Source organism: Toxorhynchites rutilus, chromosome 1 (assembly GCF_029784135.1).
Source record: "Toxorhynchites rutilus septentrionalis strain SRP chromosome 1, ASM2978413v1, whole genome shotgun sequence".
NCBI lineage: Eukaryota > Metazoa > Arthropoda > Insecta > Diptera > Culicidae > Toxorhynchites > Toxorhynchites rutilus.
In genome coordinates, this window is record NC_073744.1 from 180071624 (window position 1) to 180092524 (window position 20901).

Here is a 20901-nt window from a genome sequence, read left to right on the forward strand (position 1 = left end):
TATATGTCGATCATCTAAATCGGTTCAGTGATTCAAAAGTTATTAATTTTCGTTTGTCATTTTTGGGAAAAAGTGGAAAAAATTGATTTTTCGGACCACTTAATAACTTATGTGTTGTAAGTGTATTTAAATGTTTCAACGATCTACATATACATACATACACATACATACGCGTTGTTAATTTTTATAAAATTCATTATTTCTTCGTTGATATATTGGACATCCACCAAGGCTTGCGGTCTTGTCGTTGATGAAATTTATAAGAAAATGCAGTGTATACCATCCGCCATGCAAGGCTATACAAGTTTTAGATCACCACACGGCCATGAACCATGTCTGTGGTAACAATATCGAACAGTAACCCATATTTCGTCATAAGCAGACCCGAAAGCGAATGTAAATTGTTGAAAATAGAATGAAAATTTTTATTCGATGTTGTTCAAATACTTAGAAGACATAGTCCTGACCCTAACTTAACTATTTTCAATAAATCTCCTTGCATTTCAGCAAAACAATCTTATCTAGAACAGAAAATAATTATCATAGACAATTTTCGTTCAAGATTTTTCCTTAACTGCATAGAATGCAATTTTTCATTAATTGTGTATAACCGTATGCTCTCTTTCGTCTGCAATGATGTCAGGGCAAAAGTACTTATGTGTATGAGTTCCAAACTTTATACACACCAGATGGGCCAACCAGAAAGACTGCCGGACCGCTGGTTGAGTATCGCTAGTCTAACGTCATGTGTATTGATATAAACTAAATATAATAACTTTTCTGTATTAAAACTGTGGAAAAATGTCATATGGTGAGTCAAATATCTTTGATGTGATGGATAGAGCCTCTTATTTTTCAAAAACCTGTGAAATATTGTTATATCCAAAAAGTCTAAAACAAAAATAGAAAAATAGAAATGTTTTACAGAAATGTCTGTAAATTTACAAACATATTTGTAAATCTGGCATCTCTGGTGGTCTGAGAATTTATTGCAAGAAATCGCTTGAAAACATGCATGAATTTGCTTGAAAATGAAGTAGATTGAGTCCGCACCATTTAGGTTTCTAACTGTCCTACCCAGATTACTCCCATATTTTTTTTTTACTGGGATTGATGTCGGGAGATTGTGCGAACCATGTGTCTTATACTTTTGGTCATTTTGCAGGTAAAACATGAATCCTCGATTCAATTTCATTCCGTTGACACTTTGCTTCATATTTTCCTTCATCAACATTCTGATTCATTACACCATCATAGTACCATCACAGCAGTGGAACTCCATACAATTCACTAACTAAAAAGTGTCCACATTTTCATCGCTTGTTTACGTGAAGAATATATTTTTTTCAGGCACACTTGATTTGAGAGTGTATGGATTTCTAGCTGTCTTGACGCAAGGTCTTTAATGAAGAATGAGAAGATGGAAAGGTTTATATAAACATGTTTATGATTACATAAGTTTATTCAAATATTAATATTGCTCTTATTTAACTATTCAGTGCAATTTTATCAAAATTTGAAAGAGAAATTAAAAAAGGAATTTTTTTTTCAATATTTTTCTGAGATGGTTATTAAAAATCCATGACTAATATTGCTTTATTATTTACCCTCCATTATTTGTTAATTTCTCTTGCTTTTCGTTCTTTGACCTATCATTTTAACAATTCAATTTGAGAGGTTTAAAATTGAGACAAGATAAAAATTTGGTGTGAAAGAGCGAATTGTGTAAAATTAAGTCGCAAATTCTCTAAGCGTTATAATTAAAGTTTTTCTGTAGTATTTAATTTTTGAGTTTGTGTGAATGACAGATTAAAGTTGATTCATAAAAGAATAAGGTTTCATTTGATATGACGATTTTTGAAATCGACTCAATGGTTGTAAAGTTATGACGTTTTGTAAGAAATCTTACTTACTTAATCAGCAAAAGGCCCTAGATGCATGTGCTGTACACAAAAGCTGTCTCCATTCACATGAATTTTATATTTTTTCCAATTCTTAACTTTCAAACCAACATATCATAACTTTCCGTTATCCGCAAACATGCCAAGCAGTAACTTAAACAAAACAAACTCATAAACGACAAAAAGAGTCTTAGATTGCACATTTTTCATATATTTTTCACAGTTTTACAGTACCATTTGCTTATTGGCGTTTTTTTAGTTGGAGTGCCTTTTAATTGGCGGTTCACCAGTTGGAGCAGGCGCCAGTCAAAAAGCAATCATCTGTCATAATTGTATGTCAGTTTTACTCTGTTGGTCCAATGCCATTTTTATTGAAGGGTCTTTGAACGTTAAACTCAAAAAATGAAGGCACAGTATAAAAGTATTTAGTTTTGCAGTTGGCTTGACAAATGTATTCGTTTGAAAACATTTATTAATATATATACATGTATAAAGTGAATCATATCACATCCACTATTCAAGGAAGTTAATGATATTTTCTAGCATCAATCCAAATGCAGTAATTCTAATTATTATTATGGCCGCACTAAAAGACATGAAAAACAACAAGAAAAACGCGAACTTTGAAATTTGTGAACTATTGCAGTATTACTTCAGCCATTCCATGCCAAACTAATATAGTGGTTTTCAGATTTTTGGAAAATTGGTAGCTTGTTTTCGTTATGGTAAAACATTCAACCTGTATTATTATTTTTTTGGGTGATTCGATTTTTTTCACTTTTTCCCAAAATGACTTTTATCAAAAACTCATAACTTTTGAACCACTAAGCCGATTCAGATGATCGATACATCAAATTGAAGTAAATTAGCTAGTCTTTTTGGAAAAATATCAAACTTCCAAGAAATTTGAATTTTGTTTTCGTAATTCTTGATTGTATCCGTTTTTATAGTTTACATGGTTTCGGGACCAACGGCGCTATATTTTTCTATATTTTTTTTCTTGAAAACTGAGGATTTTTTTACACATTTATATTTTTTACTCAAAATTAGATATATGCTTTTTTCTTTTTTGAGTTATAATTTTTTAGAGTTAACCGATAGTTCGGAATATTAATTTCTTCCTTTTTCCTATTCTCAAAAATTCATAACATTTGAACTGCTAGAGCGATTCAGATGATCGATATAGCCAAGAATTTTTTGGAAAAATATTGCACTTGCGTAAAAATTAATTTTGTTTTCGTGATTAATAATTGTATCTGTTTTTCATAAATAAAAAAAAAAAATTTGCAAGTGTGAAATTATTGACTTAAATTAACTATGTCGATTATATGAATCGATTCAGTAGATCAAAAGTTATGAATTTTGAAAAAACGTCATTTTTGGAAAAAAATGAGAAAAATGATTTTTTGAACCATCGGTTAATTTTGAAAAATCATAATTTAAAAACGAAGAACACATTTTTGGATATGTTATCTAAAAAATCATCAGCTTTCGAGAAAAAAATATAAAAAACATAGCGCCCTTGAATGAAAACTTTAAAGAACAATTACGATCAATAATCAAGAAAACAAAACTATTTTTTTTGCAAGTATAGTATTAAAAAAAAAACTGGCTAACTGGCCAATTTGATATGTCGATCATCTGAATCGGTTTAGTAGTTCAAAAGATATGAATCTAAAAAAATATTTTTGGAAAAAAGGAGAAAACTAGATTTTTCGAACCACCCTAAAATGGAATGGGATCTAATATTTAACGAAAAGGAACAAAACTACCAATTTACACGAAAATCTGAGAACCACTATGTCGGTTTGGCATGGAATCTATAATAATACTAAAAAAATATAGTTTGGTGTTAATTTCCCCTGCAACTAAAAAACTGATTACTAGAAACTAATTGACGTTAACGTTTTATTACCTTGTAAATTCTAGATACAATACCAACAGAGGGTATTTAAAAAAATAAAAATAGCTTTGTGTTCAAAACTGAAAAAAAATTTATCAGAAATAATATTTTTATATGGTTTTTTAAGCATACATACATTATTTAGTGGTATAATTATTGTATCATTCAATTTATTCCGATGAGAATGCTTTAAAATATTTCAACTGATGCTCTTACCACATTTTAATTTTTTTTATTGAATGTCCAGTTTCTATGGCGAAGCTTCATTCGTAAATTACACATTTGTCATCATTGGTGGAATACGATCATAAATGTTGTTATGAATAGCACAGCAAGTTATGATTAAAATACATATGGATTTATTTTGATAATGCATTATACATAAACCGATAAAAATGCATTATAATATCTATCCACAGCGTTTTAGCGTCTATATGTATATTTTATTCATTTTCTGTTCGTAATTTCTATCCCATTCGCCGTGTTTATCATGATGATGCTAACATTAATAACATTATATACGAACCTCCCACCTTATATATGATGTCTCCCACCCGTAAACTATCTGTCAATTTTTTCACTGTTTACATTTTCTTGCCACAAATCGTTGCCACTTTTTTCTCTCAAGTTCCACTTCTCTTCTCTGGTACCATGATTATTCAACCAAAAACAAGAAAAACGGCGTTTTCCATCAATGAGTGATGCTAGTGGTTACGTCAACCATGCAAATTTTGGCAGAAAAACATGGCTGCCTATCATAGGGCAGGAATGTTCAAACTTCACACAACATTATGAAGATACCAAACCCACACAGAAAACGAGAACAAATGTGTTTGTCAGTGAAGTGAAAAAAAAATCCAGAACAAAGCAAGCCTGCTCTAATGCTGCAATCACTACCAACTTAATCGTGCCAAAAACACCACAGAGTCGATCAAGTTGATTGTTTTGCCAGCATGAGTGAGTGTGTGCGTGTCGAGTCTCGCTTGCTCATTCTTCTGCTTATCACTGCAGTCGGGCAGGTGAATCCATCCAATTATCATCAATTTCACTCCGCCTTTTTGGCCTTCCGCCTGTGCCTGCTGTGGTGAGAATCGCAGCAGTTTTCACACGCAGCGCGGCGCAGCGATTTTCGTTTTCGTTGCTTCCTCCTCACATCCACACAAGCCAAAATCGCTGCCAACCGAGAAGAGTTGAAACATCTCACCATCATCTCCGTCCCCATAATGTATGTATTTTTTTCGCCGCTGTTAAAAACGGAGAGCAAAGAAAAAGGCGCTGCGCGTTGCGGATAATGAAAAACGTTACATATCGTTGTCGTGTGTATCGTCCGGGTTCGTTATGCAGAAAATTTCTGCATAGAGAGTAAGTAGTAACTTCGCACACAAGTGGCACTAATACAGACAGAGATAAGCACCGTCGGGGGTATCATCATCACCACTACCGCACCCATCCCAGAGCACCCACCAGAAGAGAGTTGTAAATAGCTGGCCTACTGCTAGCTACTCCGGGAAGACAGATGCAGCGATGCCAGATTTTTTGTTAGCGTCTGTAAGTCCGTAGCCGTTTTCGAATCGGCGGATTTTATGTTTATTCGTTAGGCGATCAAAATTCCATGAAAATAGAGGAAGGTAATAATAAAGAAGTGATTTTTAGCAAATGAATAAACAAAAATCTTCTTTACTATCCGAAAATTAGTTTATAAGACAAATGCTGAAAAGTCATCTGGTTAAAATCACTATACCATGTTCCTTATTCCTAATCATTTCTGGAGCTCTGCACGGTGGTTTTCCAATACACACTTTCCTGTAATTCTCATCGTTGATTGTGAGTTACGAAATACTCTTCAAGCAAATTGTTTGGTATATCAACCTGTTATCCGAATTTTAACGTAGGATTACGTCTTTAGGAAACATATTGGGGTACAAATTGAAAATCTAAAATCGAGCACATCATGAAAATTGCCCATTTTCAAACGCTTATTGCTCAGTCAGTTCATGATGGATTGATAAAATTTTTTGCGTCAATCGATTTCGGTACTCCATAACAATTTTTTATATTGAAGAAAATAATATATGTCATGAAACTAACTATCGAACAATTGAAAAATCTCAACCCCCTTCCTAATGGAAATACCCACTTGTGATTGGTCGAAATTGACGACACATGCGGCGGGTCCCTAACAGAGACATCAAAACCTGAGAGAGAGGAGCCAGCTCACGTTTGTTGTGATCACCCTTATGTCAATGCGAACCAGTAACGATGAACCAAGGGGAAGTATTGAAATATGTAGAAAATTTCAACATGAAAGTTTTTGGCAAGACATTTTGTGTAAAAATAATTTTGACGTCGGACTACATCTTTCATTTGTATACTGGGGTATAAGCTCAAAGCTTCGAAAACGAGAGTGTTACATTGGAGAAACAGGATTTTGAGCAATAAAACCGCTTCGCCGATTGAAAGAAATGGTATGATAACCGCTTCATTCGAAATATAAAATGTCTACGCGTTATATGTGTGTTACTTATTGATCCAAAAACTTGTTTCAATAGCTCGAAAATTGTTTTGAAAGCAAGCTATTGAAATCACAAAAATCTGTATATAAGCAGGTGCCAGCTCGGAAATCCACTCAATTATAATTGTACATCGGTTAGATCATTACAGTTACAGTTACTGCTGCAAAAAAAAATGCTGCTGTGAAGGAGGCGACCAGTAAGAAGAAAGCTGCTGCTACTGCTGGTGTGGCTGCCCGAAAGAAAAAGTCAAACAAATCCTTAAAAAACTCTGCATGCCTTAAAAAACTCTGCATCAAATATTGCGGTCAAATACATTCTTTTTGTATTTTCTTCGATCAACGCGATCAACGTAATATTACAATGAATCTTGAGAAAGATAATTCATTCCTGCTCGACACTCGCACAAACAATGTTTACTCATCAATGTCACAAACGGGAAGTGGGTGTTGTGAGGGAGGGCAGAGTGAGCGCAACATTTATGTAGACTGATTGGAAGCGACAGATATGTTGTCTATGGGAAATTGTATACAAATTATATCACACATGAAAGGGAGAAAGAATCTTGACCCTTTTAGTTTTGTGAACAAGCCTAATTGGTTCACCTTTACTATCGGTCAATTCAATTGGATCTTCAGTCATACTATTGCCTTGATAAGCGACATGCATGTCAAATTTAGAATTTGTATATGAATGGTCCATCAGTGATGGGCAGAAATAGCATGGCAAATATGACGAGAGACTGGTAGGATAATTATCATCTTCATCCGAATCGTGATCACTACCTGTTAAAAATGCAGACACAGCATCCGTTTTAGTAAACCTATTATTATTTCCATCGGACACAAACAAAATTCCCTCAAAATGCACCTGAGAGAAATCAATGTTAACTCTTTTCATTGGAAGATTAGCACTTATTTTATATATTCCACATACGCTGCATATTCAAATTGCATCGGAGAATATACAATCATCGCCCACATTGCAAAAATCGATTCATTGAGCTTACAGCAATAGGTCAACCTGGAACCAGTAAAAGAATGAAAGAATGAAAGAATTCGCGAAAACTGAATGAACGATCGGAAAAAGTCACAAATGAGTCAAAAACACCCATAAATTCACACAAGATCTCCACCGACAAACAAATCATAAAAATCAGTTTGCTTCTTATTTGTTTTCTTATTGTTTTAAAAATCATCGAAATAATTCGTTAGGACAACTATATCGAAATTATCAAAAATGAAAAAAAAACTTGTTTGAATGGGCCGATGTTGCTGGCAACCAAGATGTGGGCTTACCTGGTACATCTTTTATTATTTCCTACATGATCAGTGTTAAAATTTTTTACCCCCCATATATTTCTGTTAGACGCAGTCCTACGACAAAAATCAAATCGGGGATAAAAACGCACAAATGTACTCACAAACAAAGGTTCACGTCAAGTTTGAACACTTTTCTCATAAATGAATGACAACAACTTGCTGGATTGAAATTGTCAGATTGGAATTTTCTTGATGAGAATGCGTAAAAAGAATAAGAAGAAAACAAACTATCTGTCATTCAGCTGGCTCCTCTCTCTCAGATCAAAACCAAGCTACCTGGGGGAATCGGCATTGCAAATACACGAAAGTAGGGCGAGCTTCTGTTCCTACCGAAATGTATTCCCTAACAGAGATATCAAAACCAAACTGCCCGGGGGAAATCGTCGGGGGCATTTGGATATTGCAAGTAAGGTGAGTGATACGAATAATTCTAGCAAATTCAAATTTGGAACGTCAATTTGGTTGCTTCGTGAAATTTCATATCAATGATCGATCGTGTATTGTGAAAAATTTAGCACATGTTTAAGTGTAAAATTGCATAGGGTAGCAGTTGTGTTAAAAATGAACTGATATATGAAAGGATTTATTTCAATTTTCATAAATAAAAACCAAGGTGTGTTCCCGCTCGAGAACGGGTCGTTTGATTTAAGCTGTCTGTTTTGTTGTGTTCATTTTCATCCAAGGAGATTTTATACGGCGAGAAAAATTGTGAGTTGACAAGTGAAGAAATATTACAAAAAGTGATTTCCCATATGCTCTACATATAGTATAGCATTATTGTTAGCCCAATTAAAATTCGCATTGGGTTGAATAAACATTCAGAAAGTAGAAATTATAAAAGAAAATTACCTTCTTCATTTCAGTCCAGGATGCTTCGTTGTAACGTAGTGAGTCCTGGCCGGATAAAATTTGTCACAGCATGTTTACTTTTTTTAAAATTCTACGCGTTATCTCGCCGAGAGAAAGTTTTTCCTCCTTCAAAACACCGATTAAAGGGTGGAACAATCAAAAAGTGCTAAGACAAAATAACTTTTAGAGTATAAGTTTATTCTTAATTTAAAAATACATGTTTTTTTAAGTATTATTAAAAAAACGTTTGATTAGTTCTTTTGCGGTGAAAAAACGAATTTTTGGGCCTTCATTTTCACGTGCTGCATCGGATTTTGTACAGTCGATCTGTCCACATTCTCAGCTGCTACACCCCAGTTTGCTCCCGACGACTATTTTTGTCTTCCGTAAGTTCCGCTTTACGATGGCCCAGTATTGCTCGATCGGGCGAAGCTCTGGGGTGTTGGGCGGGTTCTCATCCTTAAGCACGAATTGGATGTGGTTGGACGCACACCACTCCAGGGCCTTTTTGCCGTAGTAGCATGAGGTCAAATCCGGCCATAACTGCACGGAACCCGTGTGCTGCCGCAGGGACGGCAGGAGTCGTTTTTGGAGGCACTCTTTGACGTAAACTTCCTGGTTGATGGTGCCGGTTGTTACAAATATGCTGCTCTTCTCTCCACACGAACATATCGCCTGCCAAACTGGATATTTCTTTGCAAATTTCGATAATTCAATGTTTTCAAATATCTCTGGCACCTTGCCCCTTCCCGTCGCCGTGTAGAATGCTTGTCCCGGACGCTGGTGAAGGTCGGTTTTGACGTATGTCTCGTCATCCATAACGATACAGTCGAATTTGGTGAACATCGTCGTGTACAACTTCTCGTTTGGACCGATTTGTTTTGCTTTTCGTCGCGATTTGGGGTCTTCACCTTTTTTTTTTACGCTGACAACCCGGATCGATGAATTTAGATTCCTCGTGTATGTCCCCTTCACCGCTTTGGTGATCTGTTCGAATGTCGGGATGCGGTTTTCTCCACTTCCAGGCTTCCGGTCTGTGGTCAACCTCTCCCTAAACACTCTAATTACTTTGGACACCGTCGTTTGAGGCAAATTGAGCTTTTTCATTCTACACACCTGTGCCAACAGAAATAGGGGTTCCAATTTAATTTTTTTTTCAAATAATCGATAATGGGATTAATGCTAATAGGCACTTTTTGATCGTTCCACCCTTTATCCCGCGCTACTTCTCCGTTAAAATCGTTCCCTCTGGCACATGGTCCTTGAAAATTGAAAAATCACATTTTTTTAAGTGTGCATATACTTTTCGCAATATTTGAACTATCGTTTATCGACTTGGCCCACGATTATTTTGAATGACACAAACGTTGAGCGTAATCTAACGTGTCAAGCTGAAAAATGAAATGATGGCGTTAGAATCTTTTCCCATCTTGTAATGCACAAGACAAGTCTCGCATAACTTTTGAAAAGGTCCAATGTAACATTTTCGTCATCTCGAGAAAAACGAAGTTGAAGACCCAAACATTATTCGCGAATTGTCTTAAAAGCTTCCGATCTTTATCGCTACTTTCATCACTAGCAGTCAAGAGTAACTCTGAAAAACCAATCGTAACTGTTGTTCCGTGATTTAAGATTAAAGTTGAAGACTAGGAGCGAAAAATGTTACATTGGACGTTTTGTCTGCCCGCATTTGCACATTGGACATATTACGTTGCACGACAAAAATTTGAAACTAACTTCTAAGCAACAATCCAAATAACAGCATTTCATTCTAAAGGCAAATTATTATTGTTATCACTCGTCGAATTGCATTGAAATCGGTAACAACAGCTGTAAGAAACAAAAACTCAAAACGACCGAAGAACGACTTCGTATTGTTTTGACTGCTTTGTTACTTCGGACGTTTCGGGCGTCGGAGGAAAGAGGCGTCTGAAGTAACAGCCGGGCGCTTCAAATCCGATTCTGTACATTGGATATTTTTTGCATCGGCGATAAAAAGATGAAGAAGATAGATACGTGAACAATTGTTTTTGTAATGCATTCAATGATTGAAAACTAATAGCGTGCATCCATTAACTCGATTTGTTTACATTTGTTACATAGGACCTTTTCAAAAGTTACGCGAGAAGTGTTCTTTGCCAACACACAGGATCCCTTTCAAAACAAACTGCCGTCATAACATTACAGAACTAACTACTAGGGGCGCACTGCTATGCTATGCTGGCATCCCTGGCAGGAATGTGCGTTGAGTGTTTCGTGTGTCGAGTTCGGATTCCAGCGACGATGAGCTAATCACACTCGCTTCACTCTTGAATCGGTAGAAGACGAAGAAAAAAATGAATAAAAACGAAAGGTGGGTGGGTTTAAGCACGAAAGGTGGGAGGGAGGAGCAGGCAAATAAATTGAGACACTTACATAGATGTAGTAGGAAGAGCTCAACATGATATCCAAGTTTTTCTTCTGCTGTTGCTGCTGCTGCTGTTGCTGTTGTTGCTGCTTCTGCTTCTGCTTCTTTGGTGCCTGCTGCTGCTGCTTATTCTTCATTGAGTGTGCCGTTTGTTTCCTCTTGCGTTTTTTTTTCTCCGCGGACGGCTGCCCCTGCCTTCCTTTTTCCGTCCTGTGTACACTACCTGACCCGACCAGGAGATAACCTCCCACTGCTAGCTAGCTAACTCTAGTGGTGGAATTGGAGTTGCTGTTGCCGCTGCTTCTGTTGGGGTTGTGCACTTCCGAGCAGCCGCGGAGGTAATCGTTCCTCCGACAGGGCACAACACTCGGGACACGGCTGGCAGCGATGGTGACGATGGTATTGACCCTGATCCTGGAGCATGACAGTGGACAACTATTCAAGACAAAGGCTGATGATTTCTAACGCCTTTCCACTTTTCTTTTCTCGTTGTTTTCGGCTCCTCTGCGGCTAGCTCTGCTGCCTACAGCACTCTCCATTCATTGCGCACCAAATTGTATGTGTGGGAGTCATATCTGTTCACACGTTGGTCGGTCTGTTTTGGTGCGCTGGAAATTGTTAGGACCGACGACCGGAAACAATGGATGAGTGGTAACAATAAATAACACAACAATCAACGAAAACACTATCGGTGTGCATTTGTGGTTCTATTCACCACTATTCACTATCAACACACACACATATACACACGCGCTCGACGATATTATTAAATACACAACACAGGGTGACGTTTGGTGGCACTGCTTGCTTCGATTATTCTTCGCAAAACACAATATTAATTTCTGCGCTATGTTGCCAACACACACTCGGATTTGGTCAGCAAAATAAAGAAGAGCGAAGCTCACCTCACCTCATATTTTCCATTTATTCATATATATAATTTATTTCAATTTTTTGCTTCACTGTTTTGCTTGCCTTTCCCTGCTACCTTCGTTTGTTACCGCTTTCCAACCCATCATTGCCGTCACCATCATCATCATCGATTGGGAGGACGAGAAGGAGAAGAACACGATGGCAAGAAACAAATAATACAAAATACTTCGAGTAGTGTGCCTTGCTGCGCCGCGTTTGAAATGCACCTATATACACACACACACACTAATGCATGGATACACACAGCAAAACTCTCTCTCGCCGTCGTCGTAAAACTGTGAAACGAACGGCGAATAATCGACCACTATTATTTGGATCACTTTTGCTTCTTCTGCGCCTTCCCACGGCTCGTTTTTTCTGCTGCTGCTTCGCCTCTTTAACTACTACAATCACTACCATTCGAATGCCGACACATACTTCACTCGAAAAAAATGATCACCACAGGAATGTGTATTAAAATCACGAATCTCTGTTCCTTGCGAACATGGACTACTACTACCCTCGACGATTTCTGGTGTCGACGACCCTTCGCCACACTAAGCTAGACATCGGCAGCGGTTTCGAGGGCATCCGTCTATTCTGCCTAGCCTACTAACTACCAACCCAAAGTTGTGTTTCCAATTCACTACGAGAACCACTTCAGAAATTGCTTCCAATCACTGTGCTAAGTAATCCGTGCAAAAACGAAACCCAATGAAACGAAACACTACTCACACACACACACACACACACCTGCTGTGTGGTGTAGTTTTTTTAGTGCAATCACGCGCTCCTTACGGACCACACCGACCACAATGCGATCCGACCGAGTTCAAATCTCGATTTGATCTCTCCGCCAGGCAAATTGGGTGTATCCTCCTCTCAATCAAATGGCCGTATTTTTTTCTGTTATTGTTGTTGCCTACCGCCTTCTTCGCCACTTGTCTTGGCCTTGCTGCTCGCTACGTGCGCTCTCATACTCTCTCTCTCTCTCCTACTTTTGCTGCTGCTCCAGCTCCAGACTCCGAACAGATTGTGTCACACATCTGATTCTTAAACATTCATTTTTTTTCTGCTGTTGTTGTTGTTGTTGCTATCGTTCGTCTCTCTTGCTCTTTTTCTAACTCATTCACTCACTCACTCACTCACTTACAATGTGAACTGTGATAACACGATTCACTGTTACGACGAGACGGGATTCTCTCGCAACCCGCTGCTGAACAACGATGTTATGAACACCGTGCTAACGGGCACAGCTAAAATCCGTCCATATCCAACTGTCACCATTGCCGGATGTAAACAAACCCGGGATAACTGTCACTTTTCTGTCATTCAACGCGCACGGTGACCGTGCGGCGCTACGGGCAGCCGTAGCGGAACCCCGACCAGGAACGGGGCAACTAATCTCCCCGATAAACACACAAAAAACACCCCCTCGAGTAACGTCCTTTGTACTACCCCTACTGTCTACTACAAAAACCACTATGTATTTACGACGTGCGGACGTGTATTCGCCACCGAAGACTGACTGAGCCCCCCGCGAGACACGGATATTCTGGTTGTAAACGAACGGCAGCAAGCAGCAGCAAAAGCAGCTGTTACGTGTGTACCAACACGCAGATACTCTACTCGTACACACATACACCCGTGTGTAGTGGGAAAGTGACAACAAAGAAACGCGGAGGAAGAAACTAGGGAGAGAGAGGAAAAAATATGGAAATTATAAAGACGACGTCTTGGCTCGCACGTGAGAGTCGTCACTCATTCTCTCTTCCCCTTTTTCCGATCGGAGTTTGCAACACGCAACCCCCCTATCAGTGACCCGAGCAAAGTGCAGTAATCGGTGGCAGAAAAACTGATTTTCTTTGCTCTAAGAGAAAAAGTGGGCTAGACAAGGAAAAATTTTCCTTTCCTTTCTGATTTTTTTGACGTAAGATTAACGTAAGTAAGTCTTCCGGAAACTTATTGTGGGTAAAAATTGAAAAACGAAAATCGATCGTATCGTGAAAATTGTTCAACTTCAAACTCAGTCATTTCGTGATGAATTTATGGAATTTTTGCGTCAATCGATTCGGACACTTCAAATTCAAATTTATTACATTGAAGAAAATAACATACAGTGACTCAAATTCGTAATCGTACCCCACCATGCAGATATTTTTCCAATACTTTCGAAAGTCGAAAATAAGCTTCCGAAACATTCTATTAAGATAATGATATATACATCATTTTAAGATGTATATATCATTAACTTCCAGCTTTTAGAATATTTCACGAACATATTTTTATCTGTGGGTGTGTGTAGATGTAGTGAACAAAAATATAGAGAAGATTTTTTTTTTTTATCCCATCCGTTTATTAGGCTCATTTAGCAATTCAACTGTCACAGAGCCGAATTTATTCGTATACATTTTTATGTTAAGATAACTATTGTTGTATATTATTTAGGCTTAAGATTCCTATCCATCGATAAACATTTGTTTTTTTTTTATGTATAACACAGTAGCTGTTTAGGCCTAAGAATATTCCAATTCTATCGATACACAACACATGCCTTTTTCGGCGTTAGAATATTCCTATTGTTCGAATGTTCACAGTTGGACTGTTCACAACGGGACTGCTGATATGAGGCTTCCATTGCTGTGTTAGAATTCGCACCAATTACCGATGCAGCAGATCGTAATGTGAGCGGTAAGGGACTGGGATTACCGACACATGATGATTGTTGCGTGGACGTAGTAGCTAGAATAACACACAAAGATGGTCAGTTGAGGGGCCCTGAGTTATTAGCTCATGATCGTTCGCTTAGTAGCGGACACGCAACCAATTAGGCTACGAAGACCCCCCATATAGAGAAGATATAAAAAATCGATTTCTTTCTGTTTACAAAAATTTTGTGAATTAAAATGACTTTTTTCAAAAATTTATTACTTTTGAACTACTGGACCGATTTAGATAATCGACATATCAAAAGCGCACTAGCTAGTCTTTTTTGAAAATTACACTCTTGCCAATCAATTGTATTATAGTCACATACATCCAGTCTAGTCGCATACAAATATTGAACGAAAACTGAAAACATGTTAACTTTGAAAAATCATAACTTATAAACGAAAAATAACACTTCTCTGGTATTCGGATATATTATGTGAAAAAACCTCATTTTTCAGAAAAAAATATAAAAACTATGGTGCCCTTGTTCCCGAAACGATGTAAGCTATGAAAAACAAATATAATCAATAATTATGAAAACAAAATCCATTTTTATTCAGAGTGTAGTATTTTTTCAAACAAGGCTATCTCATTGGCTTTAATTTGATATGTTGTTCATCTGAATCGGTGAAGTGGATCAATAGTTATGATTTTTTGTAGTAGAAAAAATGGTAAAAAATTATTTTTCGGACCATCGGTTAAATTTTAAAAATCATAACTCAAAAACGAAAAAAACGCCCCCCTGGTTTCGAGAAAAAATTCCGAGCTTTCCTGAAAAAATATAAAAAAAATATAGCGCCTTTGGTCCCGAGACTATGAAAACTATAAAAAACATATACAATCAATAATAACGAAAACATAATTCAAATTTTCTGCAACTGTAGTATTTTTCCAAAAAAGACCTGCTAATTGGCTTTAATTTAATATATCGAACATCTGAATTGGTACAGTGGTTCGAAAGTTATGAATTTTTGAAAAAAATCATTTTTGCCAAAAATGCGAAAAAATGTATTTTTTCTGATCACCCCAAAATGAAAATGGGCACCCTAACAAAAAAAAAAAAAAAAATACGGGTCTAATTATTTGCGATAAAGAACAAAACTACCACTTTTGACGAAAATCTGAGAACCACTTTTGACGTGGAATGTCCGTATATGTATGAAAGCGTATGTATACGTGTGAGTATCATTCCTCCTTGCAATCCTAGAACTTCCAAACGCACGAAAGCGAATGAGTACGCACAGCATTATGAACTTCTGGTCAATATGCGTTGAAGTGCTCCTTTAATTTACTGCAAACTTTGATCGATCGGCTAAAAAACAGCTTAGTGAATCAATATGAAATGCTAACGGGTGTTTCGGGGATATACTAGGCTAAGAATTTTCCGGCTAACATTCATTTGAGTTTTTAAATTTACCTTTCGGTTTGCGGTGCGATCATTTTTTTTTTCAATTATTCATCATCAAAGACGAGTGGGTAATGTTCCATTCAAACAAAAATATCTCTGTATGGCAATGTCCTATATTAACGTTATGGATACCAAATGAAAGCTGGTTAGTAAGGTTATATGAATTTGCTATTAAGTTGGTTAGGAAAAAAATCACAGATTTTCTGTAAAAACAGAAAAAAATCGATATTTTATTTCTTCTGTACATTTTTGTCCTTTATAAATTGAGCTCTGCAAGGATCACAACAAAACAAAACAAAAACATATACAGTGACTCAAATCCGTAATCGTACACCACCATGCAGATCTCTTTCCCCTCTTTTTGAATGTCGAAAACAAGCTTTCGGAACATTCTATTCAGATAAAGTCATAGTGTCATATGATAGCTAAAAGGTTTGCTCTCTGTTTTCAGAATAATGGTTTTAATTTATCTAAAAATGGCGAGTGTATGTATGAATATTAACTCAAACTCATATTCGTAGGCTGGTTGAATTCTCAACTCGATGATATCTCTTGTTCATTGCAACTATCTTTAGCTCTCTTTAGCCGTTATCTACGATTGTTTTGGTGTATTTGGAAGGAATATTTATCATTTTTTGTCATCAAGTGGTTTTCAAAATCGTTATTTTTAGAAATCTGATGGTTTTTAAATTTATTACACAGATAACTTTCTTAGTTTTTTACTGGGATTGATATCGGAAGATTGTGGAGGAATATAAATAACTTTTGAGCGATTGTAATGTAACCATGTGCGAGCTTTAAATGCCTTGTGTTTTGAGTCATTGTCTTGGTAAAACATGTCTTGGTAAAACGTTTGTTGAACGTCGCTTCACTGGTGTCCGGAGGAATCGAATACAGATTTATTCAGCCGTTCCACGGCAAACCGATATAGGGGTTCTCAGATTTTCGTCAAAAGTGGTAGTTTTGTTCTTTATCGCAAAACATTAGACCCGTATTTTTTTAATTTTTTTGTTAGTGTGCCCATTTTCATTTTAGGCTGATCCGAAATATCGACTGTTTCCCTTTTTTTTTTTTTCCAGAAATGACATTTTAAAAAAAATCATAACTTGTGAACTACTGAACTGATTTAGACGGTCGACATATCAAACTAAACCTAATTAGCTAGTCATTCTTGGAAAAATGCAACGCTTGCAAAAATTCCAGGTTTTGGTTTTGTCAGTATTGATTGTATTCGTTTTTTATAGTTTTCATGGTCTCGGGACCATTATATTTTTTATATTTTTTATATTTTTTATGGAAAGCTGAGGATTTTTCACATAACATATCTCGAAATCAGGGAGGCGTTTTTTTTCGTTTTTGAGTTCTGATTTTTCAAAGTTACCCGATGGTCCAAAAAATAGTTTTTCCCTTTTTTCCCAAAAATTACTTTTGTCAAAAATTTATTACTTTCGAACTACTGGACCGATTCAGATGATCGGCATGTCAAATTAAAGCCTACTAGCTAGCCCTTTTTGGAAAAATAACACACTTGTCAATTAGTTGAATTCTAGTCACATACATCCAGTCTAGTCACATAGAAATATTGAACGAAAACTGAAAACATGTTAGCTTTGTCTAGTAGATCAAAAGTTATGATTTTTTGTAGTGGAAAAAATGGGAAAAAAATGATTTTTTGGACCATCGGTTAACTTTGAAAAATCATAACTCAAAAACGAATAAAAAACGCGTCCCTGGTTTCGAGATATGTTATGTGAAAAATCATTAGCTTTTCATAAAAACTATAAAAAAATATAGCGCCCTTGGTCCCGAGAAATTAAAACTATAAAAAACGAATACAATCAATACTGACAAAACCAAAACCTGGAATTTTTGCAAGCGTAGCATTTTTCCAAGAATGACTAGCTAATTTTTAGGTTGATATGTCGACCGTCTAAATCGGTTCAGTAGTTCACAAGTTATGATTTTTTTTTAAATGTCATTTTTGGAAAAAAGGGAAACAATCGATATTTCGGATCAGCCTAAAATGAAAATGGGCACCCCAACAAAAAAATAAAAAAAATACGGGTCTAACGTTTTGCGACAAAGAACAAAACTACCACTTTTGACGAAAATCTGAAAACCACTATATCGGTTTGCCATGGGATGGCTGTATTTATATTCGATAAAAGATAGAGGAGTAAACTGCCGCATCGACGTTTAAAACTGAAATTTAAACTTCGCGATGAATGATTGCATGGACATGAGATACAACTGATTCTGTAGCTACAGGTGAGATATTTGAGCTACATATTCGAATAATGTACATATTGGTATGTATGCTTAGTGGTCGTAAATATCGGGAGAGTAAAACAACCGTTCCTGAACATTTCTGTAGAAATTCAGAGAAATCATGGAAATGGAAAATCAAGAAAACAAGCTTTCTAGACAAGAAAATCGAGGAAACAATCTATCTAGGGAAATATTCAAAGTTAGACTTTATATATAAAAAATATTGAAGCTAAGAAAATCTATTATTTTGACTCCCTGAAGCAGGCATATAAAATTACTATCGTTACTATGTACATTTTTCAGAGTTTATATTCAAGGTTATAAATTTTGTTTTGTTTAGTCGAAAACAAACAAAGCCTTGAAATTTATGTCAATTTGCTTCAGTGACTAATGTCGCTCTTATTTGATTTATTACAGCGTTACAATCGGGACGCGAGAGAAATGGAAGCGCAGTTAATTAATAATATCTGGAGTGTTTTACTCGCTGCGCTTCTCTCCCTCAGCATTTCTTCCACCGCATCCAGAACCCATTGTTTTGTGTGTGGCGAACCAAAAAAAAAATTACATAAAATGAGAAAATCGGAACCATCGTGGAATTGACCGGAGAGGATGATGGAAAATTTTCCACCTGACTCTGCGCGATTTGGAGGAAATTTCCAATTCAAATTTTTTCGGGATCATCGCTACCGCTGGTAAACTCCCCCGTTGACCCACCCCACCGCAACGAATTACACAAGTGTAAACAAACACCAGAGCAAATTCGATGATAACGAGGCAGGCAGGCTGGCAACCAATTTATTTTATTAGTTCTTCAGCAGGAGAACAACAAATGTTGTTAGGCGGAGTGGAGTGTTCTCGCACGCATGCACACACACCCTCGAATGCAAATGGTTGGAATATTTTTGTTTTCTTCGCTCACTCACACAAACTCGGGAGCGGAAACAAGAAGACACACGAACGAAAAAAAAAACACTCAAATTTCAACTCAAAGGTGGAACAGAAGGAAGACAAGGACAACCTGTGACCTGGAGGGAACCCTTTTTATTGCGTTTACTGGAAGAGGAGACAGAACAGCACAACAGGAATGCACGTCTGTTTCGGTTGCCTTTTCTCAGAAGGATCGGGCATATTGTGTTGTCGCAAAGGTGGTTCACTTTGGTTTCGTTATATATGGGATTGATCGCGTGCCGTGTGTTGCTTTGTGTGCTCACTCGAAAGGGACATCTGGATCAGAAGGAATCGGTAACCCACACACAAACAAATACACACTATTACGGGGCACAACAGGGAGAAAAAGATCGTTGGATGCTGCGCGACTTATCGCAGGTCAAAATAAGTCGTAAAAATGTCATCTTGATGATGATGGTGCTGAAAATGATATGTTGCGCTGTTCGGAATGATGCTGCTGCTGCTGCTGCTGCTGCTGCGATGTCGTTTATTTCTTTGATGGCCGCTCTTGCAAGATTGGGGTGATGGTGATGTCATATGCGGATGTTTAGCTTTGTGAGAACATTTAATGAATTGTGTTGACGAGGAGGAATGCGCCGAAGTGATAAATAAGTTGCTGTATGAACGGAAATGTGTTGCAATATATCGTTGAACGATTTGGAAGAGAACAAAAAATATCCGGTAGAAGTTTGAGAGGGTCCGTTCCAAGGTTTCTTTTTGTCATAAGAAACAGTGGTTGTACACATTGCCTCTCACTCACGCTATTCAGTTTTTCATAGAACATGAACTGATTCATCGCAGTCGTAGTAGGCGTATCTGAAATCTTTTACACAGTAAATTGTTTGAAAAACGTTTTCGAGAAGGTTATCGTAGTTTCCATGCTTGCGAGCAACCAAACAGGACACTGAAGCAAAATCTTGTGGCCAAAAGACGCGCAAACAACACAATGGACTCGAATATATATAGGGAACAGTGGCTGCAGAAACGTCTTCTTCCGTATATTAAGGCTCGCAAAGTCCGGTGAAATTTGGGCTAGATTTGGCAAGCTGCCACTACAGTCGATATGTGCTTCAGTGGTACCGTGACCGCAATCCTCCCAATTGCCTACAATTCCGCCCAATCGAAAAATATTGGGCCATGATCAAGCGGAAATTGAAGAAGGGTGCCACGTGACTCGGGGCTGCAGATATGAAGAGCTCGTGGAATAGAATGGGCGCTGAGATTGACCAACAGAGAGTCCAAACTTTGATGGAGGATATCCGAAGGGAAGTACGAAACTGTAACGGATTTTTTTTCCATATTTTTTCTAATAAAAATAATTTGTCATCAACAAATCGCGAGCGGTCAACGTTGAGGACGTCGATTCAACGCTTCAACGGTCGATGCTTGAAGAAGCGTTCGAATGTAATAAAAATCATGACTCCAAAACCTTTACACAAGTGCTCCGAAATCTTCATAAAACCATAACACATGAGCCTATCCCCAAACTTATCGTGCAGCCCTCCTTTCATTTATGAGGGCATCTCCAAGAATTGATTCACATTCAATTTTTGGAGAAGACCCTACCACTTCTTGTCCAATGCCAGACAAAGAGATTGCAGCTCAAGTACGAGAAAAGTCAACAGCGATGGAGAAGAATATCTGAGCGGAAAAAAAGTGAGCAAATCGAGTCTGTGTCAGTCAGAGTCAGATCTCCAGATCTCATTCTAATTTGAAATGTATTGGCTGTTCTGAACTACAACGTGATTAACCATGGTGCAC

The 20901-nt window shown here is 37.2% G+C and overlaps 1 protein-coding gene across 6 annotated transcripts in view; it reads right to left on the bottom strand.

Moving 5' to 3' along the window:
- LOC129762470 (serine/threonine-protein kinase tousled-like 2) overlaps window positions 1-20901 on the bottom strand; it is a 358161-nt gene that overhangs the window by 109845 nt on the left and 227415 nt on the right. Inside the window, exons 1-2 of one of the 6 annotated variants that reach the window (XM_055760741.1) lie at window positions 12958-13274; window positions 10901-11500 (exon numbers count right to left, since the gene is read on the bottom strand). The exons of the other annotated variants lie outside the window; for them this stretch is intronic. Of the exons in view, the coding sequence (XP_055616716.1) occupies window positions 10901-11029 (129 nt within the window). The 5' untranslated portion in view covers window positions 11030-11500; window positions 12958-13274. Of the gene's footprint in view, window positions 1-10900; window positions 11501-12957; window positions 13275-20901 lie in introns of those variants that run through there. 6 annotated transcript variants of the gene reach the window in all.